At 46.7% G+C, this 11397-nt stretch overlaps 1 protein-coding gene across 1 annotated transcript; it reads left to right on the top strand.

The window, feature by feature from the left end:
* The first annotated feature begins 4028 nt into the window (after positions 1-4028).
* On the top strand, positions 4029-10274 carry POLR3H (RNA polymerase III subunit H). Its single transcript, XM_064656735.1, has 6 exons — positions 4029-4386; positions 5543-5639; positions 6904-6990; positions 7985-8048; positions 8673-8880; positions 9388-10274. Exons 1-6 carry the CDS (start codon positions 4276-4278, stop codon positions 9439-9441), a joined length of 621 nt encoding a protein of 206 aa, XP_064512805.1. The 5' UTR covers positions 4029-4275; the 3' UTR covers positions 9442-10274.
* The last annotated feature ends 1123 nt before the right edge of the window (positions 10275-11397 follow it).

Here is an 11397-nt window from a genome sequence, read left to right as displayed (position 1 = left end):
TTTTAAGTAGCTGAACACCATGGTGCCAAGTGGATCTGTTCCAACCGTGGGGGCTGCAGGGTGGTGTACAAGTTGTGTGGGAAGCCACAAGGCATAACACACAGTCAGGAGTCAGGCATCCATCCATCCACCATCCATCCATCTATCCATCCAGGTACTGGGTGTTGATCCATGGCTGCCCCAGGGGCTTTGGCAGAGGGTTTGGATCACAAAGCACTTGTCTTTCTCCGGTCAATGAACTACAGTGCAGAAAAAGGCTCCATAGATAGAAGAGACTGGGCCATGGCAAGGCCAATAAGAAGCACTGAAACCCCAAGTGCAGGTAGGTTCTGGCATTGCCCATCATGCTCTGCTTGTGGCTTTTCAAGTAGTTTTCCATGACAAAACAGGAGCCCTATTCCTACCCTACAGACACCATAAGGCTCATCTCCCCAGTCTACCCTTCAAAACCTTGCAAAAGAAGGGGAGGAGACCCTAGCCAGCTCTCAGACTCTACTCTGAGTTTCTCCTGAGATGGCCTCTCCTCTCTTGTGGAACAGCTCTACACATCCAGACCAGGAGGGTCCTGAGCTGGAAACAGCTGGAGGCCAGTGCTGGGGATGTGTGGTATGGGCATGCCCTCTTCTTCCCCAGACATTCATTTAACATTTGTACATTGAATATCAGAAATACCTGTACTTTCCCATTTGCTTTGTGGTATGCCAGGTTTACCTGTGTGCCCAGTTGCATGTATTAAACAGTGTGAACTGAACAGAGGAGATGAGCGTCAGAGCCTGGCTCTCCCATTTAAAAGCTCTTGATGGAAAAGGCACAGGGAACTCAAAGTATGTTTGGCTGGAAGGTGGCTCTGGGCATGCGCTGCAGCAGAGGAGGCAGAGAGTCTAAAGCAGGCAAAAATGATAAAAGGAGAAGAGGGGAAGCTTTGATCAAACAGAGAGTGGGAGTGGGGGTGCCAGAGATGCCTGCAGAGACGGAAGAAAAGGCAGGAGTGTGGAGGACTTTGTACGTGAGAAGATACATAATTCCTTTGGAGTCAATCAAAGGAGGGCCAGAACTGTCTAGATGCAAATTACTACTCACCTCCCCTAGCATCCCTGAGCCAATTTTGCTCAAGAGCCATGGGGATGCAGGGACAGAGAAGATCTTAAACAAAGTAATTTGGGGGTTCCTTTCATTTTCCTCACAGGTTCCAATCCTTCAGGTAGCTTCAAATAGTATTTTCCAGTTTTCCTGTACAATCAAGAGAATGAGAAATGTCTGGAATTTTCTCTGAGGGACAGAAAAACTCTTGTGCAACCCCTGGATTCCAGCAGCTGAAGCTTCAAAAACACCAACCAACGAAAAAAAAAACAAACCACAAACAAAAAAAAACACAACCAGCAATGGAGAGCCATGCTCCCAAATATTGGAAAAGCCCCAATACTGCTGAGAGAGACTCTGGAGACTTTATGGTTATGTGTGAAAAGGTGTGTACAGGCACTGCAGATTTGTGGATATTCACCATGTCAGTATTCCTGGAACAAAAAGGGACGCTCAGCAAAACGAGGCTGGTTCACACCATCTCCAACAGCAAGACACTTTAGCAACAGCATTAAAGATAGTGTAACTCTGAGCACTACCAATAGCTGAGACAACACCCATGTGGGGCATAGTTTGGCTTTTGTTTATGTTTTTACATTGGAGACAGTACTTGTGAAATACAGAATTCCTTCAGGGAGAAAACCCAGGTGGGACCAGAGCAACATCTGTGACGTGTACAACGGCCCAGGCACATGCCACTTGGGATTGAGGGGAGTTACCTGCAGAGGGTGAGACTGGAAATCATTTCCCACAACCTGGGATGTTACTGGTGGAGGCTGAGAAACTGACAGCCAGGCTCAGTGCTGGTGGGGACTGTAGCCCAGTACTTGAGGCACTGAAGCTCATCCAACACTGCCATAGCTAACTTTCCACACATTTCAATTCAGTTTCCCCAGAGTAATAGCAAAGTACCTGCAAGTTTCACCAAAATACATCGTTGCATAGAGAAGAGGAATCCTGTCCTCCTTACTGAGGAGTGGCCTGCAGCATTCAGCCCTTGCTGGCAATCAGAGAGCTGATACAGGAGAGAGAGATTCTGCAGGTCTTGCTTGGTGCCTGCACTTTACAAGACAGCAGACATAACCTGTAAGACCCAAACCAATATGAAATGAGACCTTGCAGGCCTGCTGCTCACACAGCTGGTTTTTAGGGACTGCAGATCAGTCTGCTTTGTATTTGGCACCCAAAAGCCCCTTATGGGGCATAGATATTGGAAGCATGAAAAATGTTAACTCAAGGACGGGCTAGAATGGAAGCGTAATATAACTCTGTCCAAATCCACTTCTCTTAATCTCTCATGTTCTCCCAGGTATTCCAGTCTACTCTTCCTCTGAACCCATGCCCCTATTTAACCTTACAGTTCTTATATACAAAAGCATCCAGAGTGATCACTGTGCCAAAATCAACAGTGTCTAAGTTCTGCCTCCTTGTGTGATACCAAGGCTATTTCTTCCCCTGCCATCAGAAGAAGGACAGGGTCGGGAACTATTCTCTCTTCTGAAAAAGTAGCTACAGACACCTGCCAAACCTGCAGTCCAGCTAAAGGTCAAACCTGGCACTGCCAAACCTGCATGAGGCCAGGACAGAACAGCAAGGGATGAGGCACGTGTGCCAGCAGAACTGTGCTGTGCCCAGATTAGCACAGCAGTGACTGTAGTGTAGGAGAAAGGAGCCTTTGTAAGGTTCCCTGAAGTAGGACAAGAAGAGCAAGAAACACTGGGGATTTGGGTTGAGGTGTTCTGTTAGAGTGGTGTCTGCTGTGCTGGCAGCAGAGCATATTGCTGAGGCAGTAGATGCTGCTCCAAGAAAAATGCTGCTTTTCTCAGGTGACAGGGTAAATCTTGTTCCTGGGCCCCCCATTTAATACAAACACATCAAATATGTGCAGACCAGCCATGTTTATTTAAACAAAAAAACCCCCACAACCCAAAGATCCTGGTGAAACGGGAGTAATTGTGAAGAGATCAAAAACTCCTTGGCCAAGACAGGTATCTTTTTAATGAGGCCTAACCATGATATTTTCAACCTCATTCCCCCCCGCCCCCCTCACCGTTGCAAGACAGCTCAACATTTAATGATTTCTTATCTAAAAGCTACGTTACTGTCCCACCACGCACTGCTGGGGGGTGTGGGGGATGACACACTTAGCCTTTGCATCAAAGACATTATGCTGAGAGTGCAGTTTTGACTGTCAGCCAGGGATGTTTGGTTTTCCTGGCAGATCTTTTTTTAAACACACTTCAAACAACCTCCTTTCATTTTCCCCAATAAATCTCAGATGTTAGCACACCCCCTTGTTTTCTGCCATCCCTCACGCTGCTTCCCTCGCTGCAGAATGCACCAAGGCCTGAAAAAACTACCATGGGGGTTGGTTTCTTTTTGGCAATTAATACTCTGAAATTATTGCAGCGCTGTGCGATGAGTTTGTCCCTGACAATAACCTTGACCTAAGCACTGGACAGTCGGTGCTGTGAAGAACTTCCAGCTGGCAAAGGGCACTATAAACCCACCCGGGTTTGTTGGAGAGGTGGCAAACAGCTGAAGAATCGGCTTTCAGAGAGGCGCAGACTTTGATCTCTGCGACCCTGTCGGGACTGAAGCTTATGCAAATGATAAATTAAATCACAATAACCCCGTTTGTGGATTGCTTCAGCCGCGGCACGGGAGCCTCTGCCCGGGGCTTGGCGGGGGGGGGGACAGAGAACAACCGTGCACAGGGCGCCCGGTTGCTGAGGACATTTCCACGTTTATAATGACCAAAATCATGTCCCTCACGGGGGTGACCGGCCACGGCCGCGGCCACCGCTGCGGTTATACCGGGTCAGGGCCCGGCCCCGGGCCCGGGCCCGGCCCCGGCCCCGCCCCCGCCCCGCCCGAGGAGGAACAAAATGGCCGCCGCTTCCCCCGCCGCTTCCCTCAGTGCACGGGGCCCGCCCGCCGAGCGCGATTGGCTGAGGCGGCGCCGGAAGTGGCGCGCGGCCGTGGCGCGCGACGGGCTCCGCGTGCGGCAGGCGGGTGAGGGGTGATCCCGTCGTCCCGCCCGCTCCCGGCCCCTTCCCGCTGGGACAGCCGGGATACCGCCCCGCCGGGCTCCGTGCGACACGGGGGGGTGGCTTCCCGGGCCCGCCTCGGTTGTCCTCGCAGCGCTCCAGTTCCCGAGGCTGTTGGTGTCTCCTCGCCCCCTCCTCCGCCACCATGTTTGTCCTGGTGGAGATGACTGACACTGTCAGAATTCCTCCCTGGCAGTTTGAAAGGAAACTGAACGAATCTATTGCTGAAGAGCTAAACAAGAAATTGGCCAATAAGGTAAAGCGTGGGTCACGTATTGGTTGATGGAGGCATTGTAACATCCCCGAGGGTTTCTTCCTTTCACTTGTGCCCAGTGAGACGGTGGCTGAAGTGTCGGAGTAGTTCAGATGGGAAGGCCATGCCCAGCGACTGTAAACAAAGAGACAGCCACGTGCCATCTCAAAGGGGACATTTTTCTAATGGCTGATGCTGTAATGGGAAGGTACTGAGTTGCCAGATGGGGCAGAGAAACATGGAAGAGACGTGAGAGCAACTGCTGGGTTGTGTATAGCGGAGCAATCTGAAATGCAACCTGAAAACCAGGTGCAAACTAATCCAGCCAGTGAGGAATCAGAAAAAAAAACAAGCGGACTATGTAAATAGTAGCCGATTTGGTCTGTGGTTAATAATTGAAATACAGCGTGGCAGTAAGAAGCTGGTCTTCAGAATATAACAAGTGTTCTGTGGTAGACCAGGAGGTCAGAGTTTGCCTGTGCAGCTTTGGGACTCTGACTAGCACATGGCTTTCAACACAAAGCAGGGACAAAACTCAAAATGTACCTGTGAATGTGAAAGTAGCTCAAAAGAGCAATCTGAAGGGATGGGGTGTTGTGAATAGCAGGTTATATGGACACGTTATGAAAAGCAAAAATCTTCCCTCATCCGCTGATGGCTGGGTAGGTGCCTCAGATTTTGTAGGAGTGAAGCTGTCTCAGAAGTAGCAGAGAAACCAAGAATTTGCCTTGTGTCTCTCCTCATAGCTAATATAATTTAAGACAAAGTCAAGCCTAGAGACTTTTGACAGTGCAACTCCAACAAAAGTATGTTAAGCCTTTGGACAAGCTGTGGGGCTGGTGAATGATGTCTGTAGGGAGCTGTTTACTGTCTTGGCAGATCAAGTTCTTCTCACCACTGACAATTTCCCCAAGGGTCTCTGTAGCAGTGCTCTTTCCAGTGCCAGTGAAAACACGTGCTCCCATAATACCTGAATTGGAGTTCCCCTGCAATGCTGCGGCTGTTGAAGGCAGTGCACCAAAACACCCTCCTTCCCATCTCGCCACCCTTCTGTTGCTACCTTTTGAAAAGGTGTGCATAATGTATAAATTTGATAGTTTCCTTGATTTAACCTAGTGGGTTGATTTACTGCTTTCAAATTGTTTTTTTCTTTGAGCAGGTCGTGTACAATGTCGGGCTCTGCATCTGTCTGTACGATATCACAAAGCTGGAAGATTCATACATATTTCCTGGGGATGGTGCATCACATACCAAAGGTATGTGCTTGTTCTCAGTTATATAGTGTTGCAGAAGGCTAAGTAATGATCTGGAAATGTAGGCTGAGTTCAGTTGTTAGGGAGAGTAACAACCTTGAGTTCACAGCCTTAACTCCATTCCTGTTAGGAGGGCTAGATGAACATGATGAAAGTATTTTCTTTTCTTTGCAGTTTTTGGTTACAAATACGGCTTTGAAAAGCCAGTCCTTGCTTGCCTTCTGCAGTTCATCTCTGTTCTACAATTAGAGCCATAGGTGTGGGGTTAGGAAGGAGCTAATTTAATTGAAAATTATTGAAAATTTTCACGTAGAAATAAGTTGCAATAATTGTTTTCCGTTCCTCTAGTATTTTTTCTTTTTGAAGCTTATTTTCCCTAGCTAGAATGTTGAAACCTGTTTCTACATATAATATTTGCACAGCATTTGATGCTCGTGTCCTAGCTGGAAGTTCTATGACATTTTTGTTGAAACTTAGACAGTTCTGGTTCAGCATACATTTGTAGTGATTTTTTTTTTTTTTAATAAAAAATTAGTAATTTCTTTACTTTGACTCTTGGTAAATCTGACTAAAATCTGGAAGTAAATGCATAAAAGCAAATTTCTTTTTTTTTTTTTTTAAGTTAAAATTAGGGGTTTTTTTAAACTGGTAAGAGATGCATTTTTCTATTTTCAGTTTACAGTGTGGAAGCATAGGTTGAGTACATGAAATGTTTCCTGTTGGAAGGAAACTGGACTGACTGTATGTGGCTCCCCTTGTCTAAATTTCAGCAAATAAAAACTTCTCTAATACAGGCTTTCCTGATTGCTTTAATCTCCATTCAGCTTCCTAACTTTGAATTACTCCTTGACTGAAAGAAGATAAAAGGCAGAAGTATTGCAAGAAGGTATAATTTCAACTGATACTTTTGGCCTTGAAGCACTGTGCAGGAATGCTCCTGTCATGACTTAAGCAGAGGCCCTGCTCCATGCTTTTGAGCTTACACTTTCATTCTGTGAACTTTGACTCTTGCAAGACTGAAGAGCTGAGAACAGGACACAGCTGAGCTGCTGCTCAGCTGCTGTCAGAACTCATACAAACCAGTTAGGAATCAGAACTCTTATTCCCATTTTTCTATCTAATTTCTGTAAAGAAATCGTGAAAGAAACTGGCTAAGTGTCTTAGGGGGCATATAGGATGTGGGATTTTGTTTTAATGGCTGCCATCCTGTGGAAGGAGTGCAGTTCACTCACATGGAAATAATAGCAATGATGTGTTTTCTTTTAAGTGCATTTCCGCTATGTGGTCTTCCATCCCTTCCTGGATGAGATCCTGATTGGACAGATTAAAAGCTGCAGCCAGGACGGCGTCCACGGTAAGCCACAACTTCTGACATTAGGGACACGTGAGCTGCAGGGCTATTGGGTCCACCGAAACACTGATTTCGGGAGGAATGATGCTGTCTGTAGGCTGGGTAAAGGCTATCACTGGCCTCTCGCACTGCTCTGAGCTGAGTGTGGTTGGTAGTTTGAGCCCGGCAGCTTTCCCTGCCCTTGATGCTTTTGTCTGCACTCCCCTTTCCTTTTGTCAGTCACGTGCGTGCCCAAGAAGAACAGGCAAGCCCATCTGGAGCATAGACTGGATTAATTTTCGCGCTTCAGTTAACAGAACTTGTGTTTTTCAAAGTGGAAGTATCGGCTTGTGTTGGTCTGATGTATTTTTCCCGTATTTCTGTGCAAATTCACGATCATTTCCTATACCTGAAAACATGGAAGGGAAATGTCTTTGTGAGCACAAAGTGCTGCCAGAGTCATGGAATACATAATTGATGAGTTGCTTTCCTTTCTTGAAGAAGTCTTCCATGCAAACAAGCTCCTCTGCTCAGTTGTTAAATTAGGGCAATGAGATTACCTTGGCTGCATTTGTTGCTGAATTTGAGCATGGTCCATTCTCTGCTAAAATTCAACATCATGAAATCTTAAGGGGAGATGGAGACTGTTCTGAGTTTATATTGGTCTTTATTTAATGTGTTACATCTGTGATTTCTGAGCTCTTTTCTGTCACAGACCTCTATAGCATCTGACTCATTTCTTGGAACGCTTTCATTTCCATTCCTGCTCCAAACAACCTTTTCCTTTCCCAGCAGGCACAAAGACTGTGCCCTCTGTTGCTGTATGGACTTTCAGCCGGGTGGTTTCTTTGCTGCCAATGGAAATTGAGTGTTGTGGCTCAAAGAATAATTCCTGCATAATCTCAATGTCCTTCCTGAGAGAGGAAGGGAATGAGTCTAGAAATGCATTTTAGGAATCACTGCGGAACATCATTTGCAAAGAATTGTTTCAGTCTTAATCGAATTCTTTTCTCCGCAGTTTCTATTGGATTCTTTGATGATATTGTCATCCCACCAGAATCCCTGCAGCAGCCAGCTAAGTTGTATCCTTTGATCACCTTTGATAACTTTACTACTTCATTTCAAAAGATTGTGCAGTGCTGGCCCAACAGGCATTCACCACTGCAACAATGAAGGTGCTCAGTGGCAGAAGCTAAGCCCTTGTGTCGGGCAAGTCCCGCAGACTGTTATCACAGCTAGACAGGCCCTCACGCTCATTAGGTTTTGCAGGATCATTATGCCTGCTGATAGAAATGAATGGCAGTGTCCCCTGAACAGCCAAGTTGTAATCCCTGCCTCCAGTCTTGGCTGCTGCTGAAGATAGAATGCAGGTTTTACCACACCATGTGATGTCTACATACATGTGTGTCTGAGGTACTTCAGTGTGACAGGCAAGGTCATCTTGGGTTTGAGGGGGTTTGCTTGTTTGGGGGTCTTTTCTGTTGGTTTTTTTTTGGGTGGGTACCCCAGCAGTGTACACCTTGAAGCAGAAAAATCAGAAGGAAAACGGGTTCTGGACTGTGCAGACGATGACCCAGGACAGTACATGGTGGTTTGATAAATAACTGTGAAAAGGCTTTGAATCAAGTCTGTTCTCAGCACTGTGAGAAGGTGATCTGTCAAGCAGAATACTGATTGTTTCCATCCTTAATCCTTGGCATGGCCAGTGATGAAGCAGAGCAGGTGTGGGTGTGGGAATACGAGACAGAAGAAGGGGCCCATGACCTTTACATGGACATTGGGGAGGAGATCCGCTTCCGAGTCGTGGATGAAACATTTGTCGATACATCACCGACAGGTCCAAGCTCTGCAGAGGCTTCCACTTCAACTGCCACAGAAGAAGTCCAGAAGAAAGAGGCACCGTACACTCTTGTGGTAACTATGTGCATTGATTCATAGAGCCTTGTGAGCGTTGTGGTTTGTTCAGTGTCTAAAATAGCATCCCTTTCCCAAGGAACTGATTGCTTTAAGATGACTGTGAAGCAGTCTCACAAAATGAAAGGAGTGGAAAAAGGAAGAAACGAGATTGTTCTTGCGGTTGCTCTGAGTGTTTTCATTGGAACACTTTGTGGTTGTTGGTGGATTTTCCCCTGGGAGGCTGATTTAAAGCAGACTGCAGATGCAGGATCTGTAAGTAGGAGTGAGCATATGAGGAATACAGAGCTGGGAGCAACACATCAAGGTTTATGCAGCAGCTGAACAGTGTTTCCTTGCAGTGTGCTGGCATAAGACCCACTTGAGTACAATGCATGAGAAAGGTAGATCTGAAGCAGTGACAGCTCTGTTCCATAACTCAGGGGAGAGATGTTACATTTTTAGGCGTTTTCCTCTATTCTGTATGCAGTTTACAATTGCACCCTCTCGTCTTCTCTCTGTGAACAGGGATCAATCAGCGAGCCCGGCCTGGGCCTCCTGTCGTGGTGGACAAACAGTTAGCTGCCATCAGAGCCTGCTCCACAGAAGGTCTTTCCGGTGGATGTTTGGGGTACAACGGGATCCTGCTGGTGCTCATTGCTCCTCTGAAGCTTAATGAGAAAATAGATCTGCCATTCTCTGTTTCCCCTTCAGCTTCCAACCTGCCAGAGAGAGACAGTTGCTTTCAAGACATGTCTTCACTGATCTGCAGAAGGGAATTTATAGGCACAAAAAGCCTTGAGCACAGCAGCAACAAACTCAGCTGGAGCTTTGGTCTCCTGCCCTGGAGGAAAAACTGGGGAGGTCTTTACTTGCCTGAATTAAGGAGGGAGTTGACTTCCGTGAGTGAAAGCAGAAGAGAAAGCTTGTCAAAAAGTACAGCTTCCTTGGGCTGAGAGCTTGATCTCAGAGGGTAGAAACCTGCCCTTCTTTTGACAGGAAATTAAGAAGCAGCAAAAGACTAACTAGTTAGTAGCAGTGTGGTACTCCAGAGACCTGGAAAATGCTGCTGCTGGGAGAGCAGGAGAGATGGGGGCAATGTTCTGCTAAGAATGGGAACTTCACCCATGGATGGATGAAGTCAGCCAAAAAGAATGGCAATGACAGTTGTTTACCCAGAAGTAACTCCAGCTTGGTGAAGATGACCACTGTGGAAAGCTACGGGCTGCTTAATGTGCTGAATGGAATTACTTTACTGAGTGGGCTGTACTTATGTAGAATGAGCTAAACTTTGCAGTTTGACTGAAATATGTAATTATGAACTAAATGGACCAAGGCTGCTTTGAGCAAGCTGCTCCAAACTCTCATTTGTGAGGGTGTCTTAATACCATAAGTGGAATAAATAGTAAAAACCACACAGCCTGCCTTCCTGTACAATTTGTGGGGAAACTATTAGCTTCCTGCCTAGGAGGAAGAAAACAGTTGCCTCCTGCAGTTTAGCTACTTGGATTTCAAGGCAGATAGTGTTGAGACCAATGTTTTGCTCTGTGCTAGCAGCCAATGACAAACAATTGCCATCACCCTCCCTGACAGCAGTACAAGGAGAGGGGGGAACAAAACTGAGTAAAATCTATGCAGGGCCCATTGCCAAGAGAGTGATGTTGCACGTAATTACAAAGCCAGCCACGTTTGGCAGGAAGGGGCTGTAATTCACTGGGATAGTGGGTATGCTTAACCTCCAACTGCAAAAACAAAGCCTGAGTCACCAGCGCCCTCCCTGCAGCTTCGTTAGAACCCCTTAATTCTAAACTGTTATTCCTGGTGCATTGCCCTAATTAAAAGGGAGCGTAGAATTCTTTAGGTTCACATAGTAACTGAGGTCCATCTGCACAGACAGTAAGCTTATTGAATACCACCTACAGAGCAGCAGTGCTGACGTGCAACCATCTAGCTGTAGTGGAAACAAACTGCAGAAAACCCCCAGCTGTTTGTGTAGGTGGAAATTTGGGTGAAACAAGTGAGGAGCTTCCACACAGGCTGTTCTGGCGTAGTGCCAGAGCAGGGGAAGAAAACAGCTCCAGTACCTCCAAGAAGCTGTTTAGCTCAGCTCCCATTTCACAGGGTCAGAGCTCCCAGGAGTGCAGTGAGATGGGAGCTACGTGGCTTTGTGTGCAGTTCTCCTGAAGAGACTCCTCAACATCTGTCTCCTGTTACAAGCTGTGCTTGAGGAAACTAATTTAGTGCCCAGTGCTGGGAGGGCAGATACATCAGGTGCTCTTGCAAGTTTGTCATTGCTGCAGTAGTGGTACTGATTTGCAATGCACAGGAATGTAGTGGGGAAGGTGGTGATGGCCACGAGTGGAGCCTGCAGTAGGCTAAACAGTGCAAGACAGCTGTGAGGGCTCTTTTTTTTTTACCATGTGGAGTTACTGTTTGTTGTGGTTTGTTGTTTTGTTTTGTTTTTTCCCTCCATATAGCCATAATTTACAAGAAATTCTTTCCCACCCTCACAGCAACAGTGACAGGGATGAGGATGAT

Source organism: Pseudopipra pipra, chromosome 5 (assembly GCF_036250125.1).
Source record: "Pseudopipra pipra isolate bDixPip1 chromosome 5, bDixPip1.hap1, whole genome shotgun sequence".
NCBI classification, from domain to species: Eukaryota; Metazoa; Chordata; class Aves; order Passeriformes; family Pipridae; genus Pseudopipra; species Pseudopipra pipra.
This window is presented reverse-complemented; position numbering and strand designations above follow the sequence as displayed.

Excerpts from the sequence above, each read along its gene's own strand:
- POLR3H (XM_064656735.1), top strand. The coding sequence starts at position 4,276 with ATGTTTGTCCTGGTGGAGATGACTGACACTGTCAGAATTCCTCCCTGG. Across the intron at positions 6,991-7,984 it reads CAGCCAGGACGGCGTCCACG|TTTCTATTGGATTCTTTGAT; the intron begins GTAAGCCACAAC and ends TTTTCTCCGCAG. Across the intron at positions 8,049-8,672 it reads CTGCAGCAGCCAGCTAAGTT|TGATGAAGCAGAGCAGGTGT; the intron begins GTATCCTTTGAT and ends TGGCATGGCCAG.